At 33.9% G+C, this 18,657-nt stretch overlaps 1 protein-coding gene across 1 annotated transcript; it reads left to right on the top strand.

The window, feature by feature from the left end:
* The first annotated feature begins 4,172 nt into the window (after nt 1-4,172).
* Nucleotides 4,173-16,884, top strand: LOC132750827 (uncharacterized protein C6orf62 homolog). The gene is made up of 6 exons (XM_060740875.1): nt 4,173-4,777; nt 8,231-8,317; nt 8,886-8,975; nt 9,603-9,725; nt 11,911-12,045; nt 14,675-16,884. Exons 1-6 carry the CDS (start codon nt 4,649-4,651, stop codon nt 14,813-14,815), a joined length of 705 nt encoding a protein of 234 aa, XP_060596858.1. The 5' UTR covers nt 4,173-4,648; the 3' UTR covers nt 14,816-16,884.
* Nucleotides 16,885-18,657: the final 1,773 nt, after the last annotated feature.

An 18,657-nucleotide genomic window follows, 5' to 3' on the forward strand; every position in this document is an offset into this window, starting at 1 on the left:
CTATGACAATTATGGTTTAAACCGGTAGTTAATTATTTATAGTTCTTAATTTGGTCATATATCTTAAATATTTGGTAAATGATTCACTAAGGTATTTCTCAATTTCAGATTAAAAAGAACACAATGATTTTTGCGATAAGATGTGTTTTCTAATCTCTGGAAACAAAGTGATCTCCCGGAAGCATTAATCACAACAAAATAACATAAGAATTGCAGACTCGGTTTGATTGAGTCTGTACATGTGGAATAATGAATAAGTGCAACATCCCTCACGCCCCCTAGCATCCTAAGCCTTATTAAGTACCACTGACTTATGAATATATCAAACAAAATTGATTTAACTGCTTTAACCAGCCAGTTAACGTTTGGAAATTCATGACTCATCCAAATATTAGTAATTTCGCATTCTATAAAATATCTTTTATGAAAGTTATCCATTTGAAATTGAAATTAAGTCACTTTTTAAAAAAATACTCAATGCAACTGCATAGATTTCCATTGTAAATTTTTAGTAATTTGTTACAATTAGTTTTGCCCAAAATGAAATCAACTATACTTTAATTTTAATTGATAACGGTTTGGTACCAGTTTCACCATGTACAATTATATTAAAGGTATTTTCCTTAAGAGAAAAACATGTTTTAAAAACTTAAGTTGTACTCTTTCAATAATTTCTAAATTGCCAAAATCCCCAGATTTCACAGCCAAATACCAGAAGAATAAATATAACCATTTTATTAAAAAAAATCAATTTGAATATTTATAGGTAAGCAGAGATGTTTGAACTTTTTTTATTAACGAAAACATTGCTTTTGTAGCTTCTTTTGCAATTTCCTGCTTTATTTGAGGGAAAAATTTTTTTTAAAAACTGTTTAAATCGTGCAAATGATCATGGTTTATCTTTGAACAAAGAGAAATTTAATGCCAATTCAGGGTACAGGATGTACAGTTTGATGGATACAGACTTACGAACCAGGGCCTTCAAACCAATTGCAAAAATGTATAATTAGGCTTAAAAACAGGATAAGAGTAAAGAATTAAAATAAAACATTTGTAGTTATTTTTTACTTTTATTGGATACCTTTCCAAGTTAATGCATATATTTAATTAAATACATAATCACAAATGAAGCCTCTATGTTGTTTTTTAATCATAGAAAACCTGTTGCTTGCCGGACGGAGGTGAGCTTCCATGCCATGAAGGAATCGAAACTGGGCTATTCTAGTACATAACATTAAAAATGTTTACAACCAGAGGACTACTGTGAAGATTGAGCGTGAAGATTACTAAAAATCATTGCCAAAACACTAACAAGTCCTCAAGTTTAGAACGCTCAACCTTAAATTCCGAGTTGAAACTGGGCGTTAGTCCTGTCGATATTCTATATGATAATAGAAAGTGTCCACTATAAAAAAGTGAAATGGATATTAAAATTGCTTTATTTAATGGTTTGCAAACACTTGAAGCTGTAGGTTACTCAATCAAAAATAGTCTGTCAATGAAATTGCATATGAACAGTAATGAATGACACGTGAAAATTTCCACGGTTTCCACGTGCATCATATTCTGTCCCACAGAAAATAGTTAATTATCGTTATCCCCATTACAAGTCTTAATTTTAGGACAAAAAACCCAAACATATAAAAAATCAACCATTTCAGTTAACTTTACCTTACTCCTTCTTGAATATCTATTTCATTTGGAACGTTCTTCTTCTTCTTCTTCCAGTATAAGAGCCGGGATCCAAAAGGAACGTAATAAGGCTCTGCAAAACTATGTACATGGTGAGATGGAACACTCTTCCGCTCAGCGATAAAAGTTGTAAAAACTGATGAAAACTTTATTTACAGAGACGTTGTGAAGTGAATTAAGATGGAGGCCGGCAGGCGCGCGCGGAAAGCATCCAATGTTTCCGCGGCGGTGACTGTTGATGCCCGGCCATTCCAGTTAACAATTGTCCTGGGGAAGAAGGTATTTGTATACATCCTGCCAGTGGTGCGTTCTTGGTAGAAACGTATACGTGTTCTACTGTCACTGGTGTTCTTCTTGGATTGGTTACTCAGTGGTAGGTACTTGTCCTTGGTCATGCTGAATGCAGTAGAGCATGCCTAACCTTGCTTCCTTCCTTCTCTGTTGGAGGGTATTCCAATCCAGGCTCCTCAGCATTTCTGTCATACATCCAGGTGTTCTGGATTTATAGTCATTTTTGACAAACCTGGCTGCCCTTTTCTGGATCTGCTCAAGTGAATCTATGTGTGTCTGAAGATGAGGATCCCAAACCGTTGCTGCATATTCAAGACCTGGGCGTACAAAAGTGCAGTTACTTGCTGCTTTCAGTTGTGGTGTACAATCCTTCAAGTTTCTCCTCACAAATCCCAGTGTTCTGTTTCCTTTGGCAGCTACATTCTGTATGTGCTTGTCCCATGAGAGGTTGTTGGAGACAGTTACACCAAGATATTTGCTGTGGTCCACTGATTGCAGGACTTGGCCATGAAGTATATACTGGTGTTGGTGATCTATCTTTCTGTTTGATGGTATGTGTAATACATAGCACTTGGAAGCATTGAAGCGCATAAGCCAGGTTCGTTCCCATCAAGATCCTGCTACAGCCTTGTCCTGTCATTTGTACTCTTGATGACCCTGAACATGAGGCTGTCGTCCGCAAAGAGCCGGATGTCATATGATGTGCAGTCAGGCATGTCATTTATGTAGGCCAGGAACAAAAGTGGACCTAGAACGGTTCCCTGTGGAACTTCAGATATAACATCATCATGGTCAGACTTGGTGCCTTCAAGGACTACCTGTTGCTTGCGGTTACTCAGGAAGGATTTGATCCACTGGTTTAAGGGACCTCTCACGCCATAGAAATCTAGCTTGTAGAGGAGTCTGGAATGAGGAACTTTGTCGAACGCCTTCTCGAAGTCGAGTAGAATGGCGTCTTCTTGGGTACCCGCTGAGAGATACTTGGCGATGATGTTAAAAGTTGAGTTTCTCATGAGCGACGTTTCCTGAAACCATGCTGGTTGTCTCTCGGTATATGGTTGGTGTCAAAGTGTGACATTATATTACTGTGGACAATGTGTTCCAGGATCTTGCAGGTGATCGATGTTAGTGAGACGGGCCTATAGTTGGCCGGGATGTGTGTATCTCCCTTTTTGTAGATGGGTACTACATTTGCATCTCTCCAGACCTGAGGTACTTCAGAAGAGTCTAGGGAAAACTGGAAAATGCGGGTAAGTATTGGTGCCAGTTCATCAGCAGCTAAATGGAGGAACCTGGTCGGAATCTCATCAGGGCCTGCAGCTTTATGGCAGTTAAGATTTTGGAGTAATTTCCGTACTCCTGGTTCCCTAACTGTAATAGATCACATGCTGGTGTGGCTTCTTGGTCCCTTAATTGTCAGGTAAGTTCTCTGTGGGTTCTCGGGTGCAGACAGAGCTGAACTGCTGGTTCAGTATACTGGCCTTGCTCTTACTCCGAATGAAACCAGCAATATTCTTCAGGGGAGCTACACCAACCATTTCCTGACCGTTGCTCTTGATGTAGGAATAGAACTTCTTCTTGTTGTCTGGACTACTGTCACTGATGATGTCTTGCATATACTACCGGTTTGCTCGTCTTGTGTGCCACTGGACTTCTTTTTGCAGTCGCTTGTAACGATCTCTGTCTCGTTTGGAGTTTGATTTCCTAGCTTTCTTAAAGGCTTTTTGTTTCCGTTAACATGGTTAAACAACTAACAAAACTTATTTCTAGACAATGCAACCTGCCAAAGTATCAGATCTACAGTAAGTAAGTTAATGCTAAAACCTTCTGGACTGGTTCATGTTTTCAGCATATTCACATTATCATGTTATTTGCATATATAAATTTTCAATTGCCTTAAAAGGACTCATGCTGCTTAATTACCTAATTCTTGGTACTGTATGCAAACAGGCTTGCTTCCGCGACATTATTCTATTAATATTTTTTTCTAAATGACGATTGTTTAAAGTACATAAATTTTTTACACAACGGAGTAAAATGATGTTGCTGTATATTTCAATAAGACACTAAAGATTTGATATCTTCCCGTTTCTAGCTACATAGGTACGTGAAAACGAAGTTCAACTTGTGTATGATAGAAATTTAGTGTCATGGAACCTTTACTTGAGACTAAAAGCCAGTTTATTATGATTCTCCGCCCGGAAGTAACATATTCTACTTCCGCTGGAAATTGGGTGACAGTTCTGTTTTACAGTCCCAAATTTGGGCACTAAAAGGATTGTTGTCAACAAGCAGAATGACGTTAATTTGTAGAAATAATATAACTGAATTGTGTGAGAAATGGCGGACTGTCAATTTGAGATTGTCATTCACTTAACGAAATTTGTAACGTCTTGCGGTTGTCTCCCTTTATTCTCACTTAGTCAAAAGTAGGCTCAGAAGAAGATTGTAAGAGTGTTTGAAGAATGGCTTTTAATGAGAAATAAACACTTGACTTTTGCTCTGCATTATGTAAATATGTAGTCTGTGTACTGATGTAGTCAACACTTGTAACATCAAAATGTTATAGGGTTTTTTTTCATGTCTGTAAATATCTCAAAAAAAATCTGCCATCAAAAACTTAAGAAGTTAAACTAAAAAACATCCTTAAATGAAATAAATCAATATGGGAGATCCTTCTTTGAGGAAGAGCTCTGCATTAAAACGACTACGTAGTCAATTAAAGAAAAAGCAAGAATCTTTAGCAGACCACTTCGACTTTAAGATGTATGTTACATTTCACTTCAAAGAAAAGGTATACATTCAATGTGGTGACACAAAGTTATTATTCACTGTAATATATGAATATGAAATCAGTTGCTACCTATGAGATGGAAAAGTCTTATAATTAAATAACAAGCATAATATAAAATTAGGCAAAGCCTATGAACGGAAAAGTCATTTAAAATTCCTTTCATTTGTTTCTGTGTCATTCCATATTTCATGCACCACTTCGGTTTTCACTTGGAACACTCGACGTTTTATTATTGAACTTTTTCGAAAACCAAGCTTAACACCGTTTTCCGGTACGTTACGGATTTAGCTCTGGGGAATTACACCAAATGAAGTACATAACACAGTACATGATATTTCTATTTTTCTATCATTATTTTACCGTTAAAGGTGAAAACAAATTGATGTATTGGAAAATTATCAATATTCCTTTAATATGTATTGCAAATTTTTCAAAAAATGAAATGTTTATAATGAAAATCAATAAAATCAAAACAGACGTAGTGGATTCTTCCATTATAAATAAGGTTATTTTCTGCGTAAACTTATGTATTTACTTTATTTTTTGTATGGAATTATTCATACAATTATATTTAGTTAGTTTCTTGTAAAGAAATAACTGTTTTATTTCAATTTAATTTAAAAAAAAGGCTGAAAACATCGAGTTCGCTATTACACTCCATATTAGGTGAATTCCCCAGAGCTATGTACAGAAAGTAACAGAAAACAGCGTTTAGCTAGGTTTTCGAATTCATAAATTAATCCTAAAAAGTTGAGATTTGTTCTGTTATGGGGATACACCATCTTTTATCATTGAGTTACATTGTAAATGGTGGCTCTTAACAAGAACTGATACTGAAAATTTAATTGATAGGATAAGGTATAAAATTCCAGGGCTCACACTGGCTCAAATAAAATAATAGCCAATAATTTCAACTTAAAAAAATAATAGCCAAAAGTTCAGCAGACTATTCACAAATTAGCGATTAACAACATAAGCAGTTGATTAAATAAACATTACATATACAACTTTTTCAGTTTTATAAGGATTCTCAAATAAACTGATACATTTGTGTATATTGATAACTCCCTTTTTTCTAAATAGAACCACAACTTTGTTATTATAGAACAGAATAAAAACGTTATAATTAGTATAATTACTGTATAACAAGAATATTAAAGATTTATTATAACTTTACATAATGCTGTTATCAGACAACTTTTTTGTTTGTTCTAATCAAATTTTGTCAGCTATAACCACTGTCAATTTCCACATTTCACACTGAACTGGAGTGGATCTAGGTCATATTAGCCTATAGAAATAACACAAGTTTGCAAACTCATTCACAGAATGCAGCTTTTTTTCTGAATAATTTACTGAAAAAATATCATCATCACCAATGTAATACAAATTTTCTGCCATAGTAGTAAAGATTTTTAAACAGAACATAGCTTATTTCACCTTTAAATAAATTTCAAAATTATCGGTGTCGCGAAAATATGTGACAATCGGATTTTTCCTGTTTTCTGAAGAAATATTCACAATTTTGGTTGTTGTGCAAATAGTTGTTTGAAAGTTTATACTTTCTAAATACTTTACCATTGTTTTCCACTGGCGATTTAGTCAAATAGCTTAATACAAAAAAAAATCAAAATTTGCAATTAAAAATCTACTGCAATTCACGGTAAATTTTGGGTAAGTCAATATCCAGTTTATCAATTTTAAAACGATTTTTGTGGCTAATTGACAGGTATTTGATGGCTATTATAAATGCTGGACAATATCTTTAAAGTACTTATACAATTAAACATCTCGCATGTATTTTTTCACCTCGGGCAATATAGTAAGCAGCACGTGACCGGTAAGAAGTTGACACTCAATTAAATGCACCCCGCTGGTGTTAATTGGGTCTACTGCATTCATTATCGATTTTTACACCTTATATAAACAATGTTGGAAGTAAAAAATAATCGCCAGATTTTGTAGCCAAAATGCAAAAATAATCGCCAATCTTATAAAATAATCGCAAATGGCGACTATGGCGACCGACAGCGTGAGCCCTGAAATTCTATATATTTTTTAACTGTGTTTTATTTGAATTTCTTTTAACCTTTTACCCCATGAGCATATTGCAAAAATGGCATTGAAAAGCCTCCTGTAACAAGTTCAAACTGCTATGAAACTATGAAAAATGCTTCAATACTGATGAAACTTGGCACAAATGTTGACTACACCATAGCCTCTGTAACAGCATGCTCAATCGTTAATTTCCTGTTACCATGGCAACAGGGGGACGTCTCAAAATTGCCAAAAATCACTATTTTGCATTGCTTTTTTCCATCAAAACTCAATGAATTGAGATGGAGTAAATGGCTTTTCAGCGTCCGTTACTAGTTACCCTAAGATCGACCTGAGGCCATTTTAAGCCTGTCACATGTCCAAAATTTTCTTGGCGATGAGGGGGACTCCGCCCCCCATTCAAACCTCCCAAACAGAAGGGGGCACATCCCCCTTTTGGCAACTCCCTGATGTAACATTTGGATGAGGGACGGCGCCGAAAAAGTGGTCACTTATTTTAACAACATTTCTCAAATGAAAACCAGTGTTTGGGGCCTTAATAGGGCATTTTTTCACTGTTTTAAGGCCTCAAAAAGGGGGGGGGGGCAAAAAGCCGTCGAAACACGCTTATATGAGGGAAAAGATTAAATATACATATGTAGTCTATAGCAGGGCATGTCAAAGCCAGGGCCCGCTTTGCGGACCCCGTCTTTGACTATCCCATATAATTTACAATATATAAACCAGATCTTTCCAGGACTTCATACATAATAGTAAAATAAAATGCAAATATTTTGTATCGTTAAATGGATTTAAATGAATTGGTGGTGTTCAACCTATCATTTTTGTTAATTTTTAATCAGAGTTTTTGCTTTTACCTTATTTAAATTGATGATTTATCAAAATGGATATTAAAAAAGTTAACTTTTTATGTCTATCATCATTACTTTAGTTTACTGCCAAAACGTCCAGTATAGTCCCTGAATGGCCTGAAATCGATTAACTGTCACAGAGCAGTGTTGCATCTATAATCTAGGGATTTTGTCCACCCTGTCATTTTCACAGGAGGGCTTTCATCTGCCCAGTCTTTTTTATCGGGAAGGGTTTTGTTCGCCGTGTCCTCACAGGAGGGCTTTTGTCTGCCCTACAGGAGGGCTTTTTTAAGGGAGGGATTTTGTCCTACACTCTTGTTTATTAAGATTTAGTGTTTAAAATTATTTTTTGTCCAATAGGATTGCAGTATTTCAAATGAATTGTAACACATTTACTTTAGTAAATCGGCAGCTGCACCGCGCCTAACCAATTTGATTTTTTAAATACGCACCTATACATAGAGCTATACTATAGAATATTTCTGAATGAATGAATATTTAATACCTGTGTGTATATCATAAATATTCATATGTGATATTACAGAAAAAGAGTTGTGCAGTTTTTGAAGTAGAAGAGGTACTCCCAGTGATGACAAATAATTACGAAGAATGTATAAAGGAAGGAGCAAAGGTACATGCAAATAATGTCTGAAAATAGCTCATGAGCTTGTGGGGTATTTTTTTGTTATTGTATAATGTATTTGAAGATAAATAAATTTTCTTGTATTATGTGGCATTCATCAAAAGTAAATAATATAGAAAATATATACAACTAATCAGTCCTATTTTATGATACTTAATTGATTACAAGTCTTAAGTTCTTCAACCACTTGTAAAGCCAAGAAGTCAAAATATGACCATTTAAAGTGTCTGTGTGACTTAACACTCTTCCATCTCCAACTCCCCAAAATGAACGAATATATGCCTGTTCTTTTATCTATTGCTAATAAAAAATTCTTTATTTTCCTGTAATTTTTTTAATCCATAGTCCATACCAACCTTTTGAATAAGCCAGAAAATACATAAAAAATGTCTAATGGTCAGTGATATACCTGTCCTAATTTATACAGGGTACTGTTAATAACCTTATTGTACTGAAAGTTATTAAAATCATTTTGAACACATGAATATTAAAAGTAAGTCAACAGGATCATATAAAATGCAATTTAATAGGACTTTTTATTGTATACACATTTCAGAATGAGTCATACTCTGAGGAAAGTTCAAAGGAATTGATAGAAAAAGATATAGTGCAATTCCATGCACCCAGGTGGCAACCATTGAGGAGGGTAAATATTTACTTTCAGCACTTTAGTGGGGTTCAGATGTGAATTACTATCAACATTTGAGTTTTCTGTTACAAATGTAGTGTTTTAGGTATAAATATTAAGAATACATGCTTTGTTTCTTTATACATAATTAAATCAGGCTTCGTAATTAATTATATAAGATCCTATTTACCTTAGGGGGACTTTACTAGGGACCATAAGGTAGGGGAATTTTGCATTGATTTGATAAAAATGGAATTTTGTGTGCCAACGATATTCCGCCTAATGCCGAGAACTACTTATTCTTTTTTGATAAGGCAACAAACATTGTTGCGGTTCCTAGCGTAAAGCAGGGTCGGTTGGGGGTTAAAATGAAGAGAAAAAAAATAGGGGACAAATATAAACTCTAATTGGAGAGGAATTTTTGGCCCCAAAATCTTGAAATGAGGGCTTTGTTCTGTTTCCTTGGTTTGCTTTATGATTTTATCTACACTGTAAAAACTGTAAAAAGAAAAACTATTTTCTGCTTAATAATTGTTATTTTAGAACTTGAACTTAAACTGTAATTTCTCTCTTAATATTATAATATTTTGAGCAATTTAAGAGGAATTTGTAATTCTGTAAATAGTGTTTTTTTTTAATAACCAGGATTTGATTGGTTGTACAACAGATGTTGATTATTTTCTCTGGCCACGGAACGATATTGATAGGATTGAATGTAGCCTATTCTCAAAATGGAAAGAGGAGCAAGGCCCATTCAAGAAAATAGAGGTAGTATGGTATTAATATATCATCACATTTATGTTTACTATGAAAAAGAGTGTGACTTTATGTTGGAGTGGTGGTCCAGATTGATATAATACTCATTTGAACATCTTCGACAGTCTATAAAAATTGGTGGGGAAAGTCTTTGAATGACATATAAATATTAATAACCTTTACAGTGTATTGTAACTTAATATAAATGTAATGTGGAGAAAAAGTCATGTGAACATGCATTAAATTTATTAAAGATGATTGGATTGTTTAAAATATAAAATTGACCAGGGTTTTAAGGAAAGTTACATTAGGTCAGACTTAGTTATGTTTAATATTCAGGTCTGTTATTGTTATTCAGTTTTGATAAACTATATTGTGTAAAACTTGAATTAGTGATTGTTTTATCAAAAGAAAGTTTATCTTTCTCCAAAATATCAGTTATTATCCCCCGCCGAAAAATTTCGGCGGAGGATATAGAAATAGTCTCCGTCCGTCCGTCCGACCTTCCGTCCGTCCTTCCGTCCGACATTTTTGTCCGGAGCATATCTCTAAAAGTATTTGAGTTATCAACTTGAATCTTCATAGGTGGATAGACCTCATTGAGGAGGAGTGCAGTGCACAAGAATGATAACTCTACCTTGCATGATTTTTGAGTTATTGCCCTTTGTTATTTTTCAAAATTGATTTTTGTCCAGAGCATAACTCCAAAAGCCTATGAGATATTAACATGAAACTTCATAGGTGCATAGATCTCACTCAGGAGGTGTGCAGTGCACATGAATGATAACTCTACCTTTCATAATTTTTGAGTTATTGCCCTTTGTTATTTTTCATACCTAATTTTTCACCTGAGTGGAGCATAACTCAAAAAGTGTTTGAGATATCAACATGAAATGTCATAGTTGGATAGATCTTATTGAGGAGGAATGTTGTGCGAAAGAATGATAACTCTTCCCTATACAATTTTTGAGTTATTGCCCTTTGTTTTTTTATGCTATTTTGTCCAGAGCTTATCTCAAAAAGTATTTGAGGTATCAACTTGAAACTTCAAAGGTGGATGGATCTCATTGCGGAGGAGTGCAGTGCTTAAGAATGATAACTATACCCTGCATTATTTTTGAGTTATTGCCCTTTGTTATTTTTCAAAATTAATTTTTGTCCAGAGCATAACTCAAAAAGCCTTTGAGATATCAAAATGAAACTTCATAGGTGCATAGATCTCACTCAGGAGGTGTGCACTGCACAAAAATGATAACTCTACCTTTTATAATTTTTGAGTAATTGCCCTTTGTTATTTTTCATACCTAATTTTTCAATTCAATTTTTTTCTCAAAAAGTATTTGAGGTATCAACTTGAAACTTCATAGGTGGATAGATTTTACTGAGGAGGGATGCAGCACACAAGAATGATAACCTACCCTGCATTATTTTTCAGTTATTGCCCTTTGTTATTTTCATTCATCAGTATTCACATAGGTTTCCATTTGTAATCACTATAGCCATCAGTTTTCATTACCAAAAGACCTCTTAAAATAGAATTATTCTGTTCTATTACATTTACATTCTTCCAATGAGCAAACACATTCGGCGGGGGATGGCCATGTTGACATGGCTCTTGTTTAATATTAGTATATGCATAGTAATGTTCCCTTTGTATTGTTTGTCAAACATTTTGTGATCCTAAAATCACCACTCAATGACACCTCAACCTTTAAGTCAAATTTTCCTTTGAAAATATTTTTAAAAAATCTGTAAAATTAGTCAGGTAATACAGGTAACTATTGATTATTTATATAGTAGTTGGGGGGAAAAACAGGTGTACTCAAAATGCTACTGATGAGTATATAATCATTAGTAGATTACTCATCGTTGTTTACAAAACCTACTCTGTATGTTTATGAAGCATTGAAGACTGATAACAAAACCCTCCTGTTGTTTCACGGACATATTAAAGTAGCTCTCGCCAATGCAATATGTACCAATAAATACAATCAGTATTTCGACATTCATCTGAAATACTTGTGTTTTCAGACACTAATTTCAAGAAAAGTAACAGATATTGAAAATAAGTAATATATTGATTCTGTATCATTTTAGGCTAGAAACAATAATGGTTTAGTTATTACTTTTTGTACTTGAATAATGGTTTAAAATGACAATAAAAGGAAATTTGAAATATTTTGTTATATAATTTCAGATGGAGTTTGAGTTTCTACAGAGAGATATTGAGAAGCAAGCTGTGTTTTTGTTGACGAGGAAAGAAGATACTGGACTTATCATTAGTAACCCTGACCAGAACATGTTTCTGTTCATTGACCGACTTAATCTACAGGTACTGTACAGTCATGTTTTACAAAAATACGTACATGCATATGTACTTGCACAAATATTTTTTCTTTTCGTTTTGGATTTTGAAAGCACTTGGTTTTTATATATCAAAATAAGTCAAAACTTTTTCAGGACAAAAATTATAAAGATGCACTGAATATGAGCTTATGGGACTGACTGATTGGGGAAAATATAGATACCCAGTCAGTTCATAATTAAATGTTATTTAAGATCAGCTTTAACTTGCAAGTGAAAAAAAAGAACACCAAAGCTTTAATTAAAAAAATCAAAATCACAGCTGGTGTTGCAAATGGATTTGTTTGTTGCAGTTTTTTGTGATCGCTTTTCGTCCGGCGTCCATCGGTCGTCCGTCCTGCGTCCGTAAACTTTTGCTTTAAATGACATCTCCTCATAAATCACTGAGCCAATTTCATCCAAACTTCACAGGAATGTTCCTTTGGTGGTCACCTTTGAAAATTAATCAAATAATTTAATTCCATGCAGAACTCTGGTTGCCATGGCAACCGAAAGAAAAATCTTTAAATATCTTCTTTTAAACAACCCTAAGAGCTAGAGCTTAGATATTTGGCATGAAACATCTTCTAGTGAGTGTCTACCAAGTTTGTTCAAATAAAAGCCCTGGGGTCAAAATTGGCCCCGCCCCAGGGGGTCATTGATTTTCCCAATATGCATAAAGTAAAAACTTAAAAAATCTTCTTTTAAAGAACCCAAAGAGCTAGAGCTAAGATATTTGGCATGAAACATCTTCTAGTGAGTGTCTACCAAGTTTGTTCAAATAAAAGCCCTGGGGTCAAAATTGGCCCCGCCGCAGGGGGTCATAGATTTTCCCTATATGCATATAGTAAAAACTTAAAAAATCTTCTTTTAAAGAACCCAAAGAGCTAGAGCTAAGATATTTGGCATTAAACATCTTCTAGTGAGTGTCTACCAAGTTTGTTCAAATAAAAGCCCTGGGGTCAAAATTTGCCCTGCCCCAGGGGGTCATTGATTTTCCCTATATGCATATAGTAAAAACTTAAAAAAATCTCCTTTTAAAGAACCCAAAGAGCTAGAGCTAAGATATTTGGCATTAAACATCTTCTAGTGAGTGTCTACCAAGTTTGTTCAAATAAAAGCCCTGGGGTCAAAATTGGCCCCGCCCCAGGGGGTCAATGATTTTCCCTATATGCATATACAGTAGAACTTCTATGAGTCGAACTTCGATGAGTTGATTTTCTCAATGTCTCGAAGAAAAATTAAAGTCCCGACTTTTCCCCCAATATATTCCTTATAAAAACCTATTGATGAGTCGAGATTTTATGTGTCGAATTTTTCGATGTGTCGAAGTTTTTTGGTGGTCTGTGTTAAGTAAATCTAGTGCAATTTACCACAAATAAGTCGAAGTTGTTCGATTATTTTGACACCGTCGATCTTTAGACATTTTTCACACCTTATCTGTCTGCGAAGACGATTTCCAATCAACTTGTGTGGCAGATGTTAATTATACAGCTGTGTGTTCAAACAGCCTTTGTTTGCGATAAAATGTGTGATAAAATGCTTTAATCGTTACTATTTTAATTGCCGTAGTGGTATTTGAAAGTAAACAGTAAGAACTACTTTCATTTGATTATATCCTTGACCCGGAGTCGCGTGAGAATAACACGCGAAATTTATACTAAAAGTTGGTAAAGTTTCGTCCTTTCGTATTGTTACGCCTTTTGCAACTCTATTGTATACGTCAAGGGGTAGTCCAAATATTTAAAAAAAAAACGTTATTTAACATGCTATATTTATCATTGTAAAATGTGAATATCATATTAATAATGGAAAAAACATGAAATAGGTTTCGTTATAGACTAGTCACGGGTCAAATTTTGTCATGAAATTGAGAGCGATTCATGAGTCGAAGTCTCGATATGTCGAAGTTTTTACGCAAGTCCCTTCGACTTACCAAAGTTCTACTGTAGTAAAAACTCAAAAAAATCTTCTTTTAAAGAACCCAAAAAGCTAGAGCTAAGATATTTAGCATGAAACATGTTCTAATGGGTGTCTACCAAATTTGTTCAAATAAAAGCCCCGGGGTCAAAATTGGCCCTGCCCCGGGGGTCATTGATTTTCCTTATATGTGTATGGCAAAAACTTAAAAATCTTCTTTGAAAAAACCCATATAGCTAGAGTTTAGATATTAAGCATGAAACATCTTTTAGTAAATATCTACAAAGTTTGTTCAAATAAAAGCCCTGGGGTCAAAACTGGCCCTGCCCCAGGGGTGTCATTGTTTTTAACTATATGTGTATAGTAAAAACTTAAAAAATCTTCTTTTAAAAAACCCAATGAGCTAGAACTTAGATGTTTAGCATGAAACATCTTCTTATGGGTGTCTACCAAGTCTGTTCAAATAAACAAATAAAAGCCCTTGGGTAAAAATTGGCCCGGGCGGGGAGGGGGCTATATACAGGTGAGCGACCTCAGGGCCATCATGGCCCTCTTGTTTAATGTAAAGTTCTGTATATTATGGGATAAATTTAGCTTTTGTTTATAAACAATTTATGTACAAAATATTTATAGTTCAAACCATTCATGTTAATTTACATGTGATTTAATTATAAATGAATGTTTCACATCTGTTTTAGACCCAGAAGAACATGGTAACAATATTGAAGTTAGCCAGTGTATGTGTATACCTACCACAAGATCAACTTATGTACTGGGGAGCTGAAACCATTGAACATACTCTAAACTCACTGATGAATACACATAGCAGTCAGAATTAAGACAATTTGTTTTGTTTTTGAAGGTCGTGGGAATGTTTCTGAAGAACTTTTATCTAAAACATTATGTAATGGACTTTGTAAGCTTTTATTTTTGGATATTTCACCATAATCCTGCTGAGTTTCTTAAATGGACTTGTCCAGCTTACATTTTTGGAACTGTCCATTATCAATTTTAGGTACATCAAGATGAATATATGAAGTTGGTCAGCCAACAGTGTAGAGCCTGGTCAGACTGCACTGATATGCAGGCTGGCCTGGCTCTATACTGGTGGCACAGTCTTATTACTTTTGGTTCAAGCAGGTTATAGGTTAATAGATTTCAGTATCAAAATGTTATATAACTTACAGAGTCTGGTCAGACTTAAACAAACATACATGTTTACATTGCTGGATACTTGTAGCATTGGCAACGGAATTGTTTGAATTCTAGAAATAATAACATCAGTGGTGATTTGTTTTATGGCTTGACTAAGAATAGGGATAGATATTGCACTCACCCCGGAGCTGGTGCTAGTGTCACATTTTGGTTATATTTTTTGTGTGCAAGTTGGTATTTCTAAAACTACTGAAGGAAATAGGTTAAAACTTCACTAACTTATATGAGAGCATAATACTTGACCACTGTCAAAGGCCCATAACTCTAACATGGATTTTGATGGAATTATGGCCCTTTTGGAACCTCCTGAAATTTTTCATTATTAAGGCTCTTATTTAACTATCAAGCACTAAGAATAGTCGAGCAGGCTGTCAAACTGACAGATCTTGTTTTTTTTGTGATTTGACTGCAAATATGATAAGATTTCAAGTTTGATTATAGAAAATATATTATGTTTTCTTTAAAGGATTGGTTATCGCATTATATTTATTTTGATTTGGCTCGCATAAGTTTAGTTTCAGTGTAAATAATAAAATGAGAATATGATTTTCATGTACAGAAATTTGTAAGATTAATACACTTTTTTTCATGCATTAGTATTTGCTGAGGAAACTCAACATCAAATACTGTCTGAGGAAGGCTACTGATCAAAATGCTTGATAAACAGTGTATGGGTCTTCTTTGTGTATACATGTAGTTTACCATATGAGCCGCGTCATGACAAAACCAACATAATGCGTATGTGACCAGCATGGATCCAACCAGCCAGCGCATCCGCGCAGTCTGATCAGGATCCATGCTGTTCGCTTACCATTTCTATTACAAGTAGAGAAACTGATAGCGAACAGCATGGATCCTGATCAGACTGCGTGGATGCGCAGGCTGGTCTGGATCCATGCTGGTCGCAAACGCATAACGTTTGTTTTGTCATGACACGGCTCATATTTTTATTTTCAAAATATTTGTCTTATTATTAAGTTTTGTGATTGTCAAAATTATCACATATGCTTATTACTATATTGACATTTTGTTTTCAATCAATGTTGTTTACACTCAAAATATTTACAGAGTAGAGCTAAAATATATAATTTAAGTTATTTAATTAAATTAAACATAAATTATGATTTGATTCATAAATGAATATGTGAGATAAAAACTATTTTAAGTTTATAAAATCATGATTTTGTCAAAGACCTCATCTTTCCTGCTGACTATGATTGAAAAGTGCTGAAAAAAAAATATTGGTTTTTAATCACATTTTAAAAATGTAATATGACCGTGAAAACTTAAATAGAAAATTTTAATATTGATTTAGAATAAATTTTTTGATTTTTTTAATCTATTTGGTCACAAGAGAGACAGTATACCTAGACTTATAGGCTTCATTGTTTAATTAGGAGATGAACTATTTAAAAAGTTTAGTAATGAAAAATAAATTTGCCTAATTAGATAAATTTATACATGTATCATTAACATCAATAGGTCTGCATATATTATTTTTGTCCCATTTTGTGTTTCTGACTCGACTGTAAGCTAAAGATACTTAAATGCAAAATACCCCATGTATTGAAATATATTTTATATATGACCTTGACATCTAAATGACATTGACCTTTAAGGTCAAAGTTTACAGATTCAGAAAATTTCACAATTAAGTTTGATGATTAAGAAAGATTGAAGACAATGACTGTCATTTATTTTAATTCTGATCGGGTGTGTCATATTCCCAAATGCAGAGAATTAAACATTTTTATAAGGATGGATATTTTGATGTTAGAACGCTTCAAGTTTAAGATTTTTTTCCGTGGGGGTTATTTTTGCATATAACAATGTTTAAATAGTTTGACTGTGGGATTTTAACCATTAATGTCACATTTAAACAAAGCATTAAGTTGAATGGTAGCCTAGTATCGACCAATCCACCCAGGAATTTCCTCAAAAGGCACCAATATGGGCAAGTTCCAGGAAGTGGACTTGAGATTTTTTGCAATAAGTTACAGACCTTCTTTTTGCAATCCGAGCTTTTAAATATAACTTTAAAATTAAAACACAGTATTGCTTTTTAATTATTTTATACAATTTACTGAAATGTTTTTGTTGTTATTTTATTTTCTTGTGTGAACTCTGTGTACTTGATATTATTAGTTATAAAGGTTTTGGAGAGGCTAAATGGACTTGCATGAACAGTTTTGAGGTTATATAACATAGGCTGCTGTGTTATGATTGTATCTTGCTTATATATGTAATTGTTCATATAACTTATCATAAGTCTTAAAAATGCATAAAGAAAATTGAAAAAAAATGAACATGTGTATAGAGCAGAAAATATACAATTCTTGATTGTATTATTTTGATAATAACAATTTTACAGAAGCACAATTTGTCTAGATTGTATGGTACACATACATGTATTAAATTTTTACCAATATAAGATTTATGATTTTTGAATTGTTGCATGAATATTATAAAAGTTTCCATTCAGGATCACTTTGTTGCTTTGTTTAATTAATCAGATATATTAAAAATGCTGTTATTAAAAACATTGGCATGTGCACTATTTTGTTCTTATAAAATAATGCACCAGTCAGTTGTAACCACCACCCATCCATCACTGGAACCACCACCCACCCATCACAGGGAACTACCACCCACCCATCACAGGGAACCACCACTTACCTGTCACAGGAAACCACCACTTACCTGTCAAAGGGAACCACCACCCACCCATCACAGGGAACCTACACACACCCATCAAAGGGAACCAACTCCCACCCATCACAGGGATTCACCACCTGTCACAGGGAAGTGCAGAAGAGACTTGTACATAATGCAATGGTTCTTTTTCAATAAGGTTTATAGTAATGTTTAAAGAATCATTAGCCTGTAAGTCCATCATATTGTTTATATCCAAGGTTATCATTGTATATATTACATTATTGTTAATATTTCCTCAGTATAAATACTAATTACACATGCTATTATATAGGTCCTGATTTTTACAATATTTACCTGCCTTTACAGAAGTGTCATTCATTTAGGGGCTCGTTATTATGTTCAATGGACAAAAATGAAGAGCTAAGAAAACAGCTGATTTATGTTAATTGTTCAATTTTTTTACTTAATTAAAAGTATTATTCAATGAATATACTGTGTATAATAAAAGTTTCAGGTTTTATTGAATAGAATTGTGAGAGATTGTTTTATTTAATCTTAAGCACATGATAATGTTGAGAATGACCCTCATAGTGTGGCCCAGGTATACTTCTTAGCTTACCAGATTATGAAACAAATTGTGATCTTTTATGCACCATCCTCTTTTAAGTGTGGTCCTCCTTTTCAGTATATAATTGTTTTTATCCTACTTTTAATATATTTATACAAATCTGAAGCCTGTTGTAAACATGACAAATGAAGAAAAATGTTCTCTTCTAAAAAAATGAAATCCACAATTTAGAGCACATACATA

Source organism: Ruditapes philippinarum, unplaced genomic scaffold (genome assembly GCF_026571515.1).
Source record: "Ruditapes philippinarum isolate M1 unplaced genomic scaffold, ASM2657151v2 ctg5282_1_1_1_1, whole genome shotgun sequence".
Classification (NCBI taxonomy): Eukaryota; Metazoa; Mollusca; class Bivalvia; order Venerida; family Veneridae; genus Ruditapes; species Ruditapes philippinarum.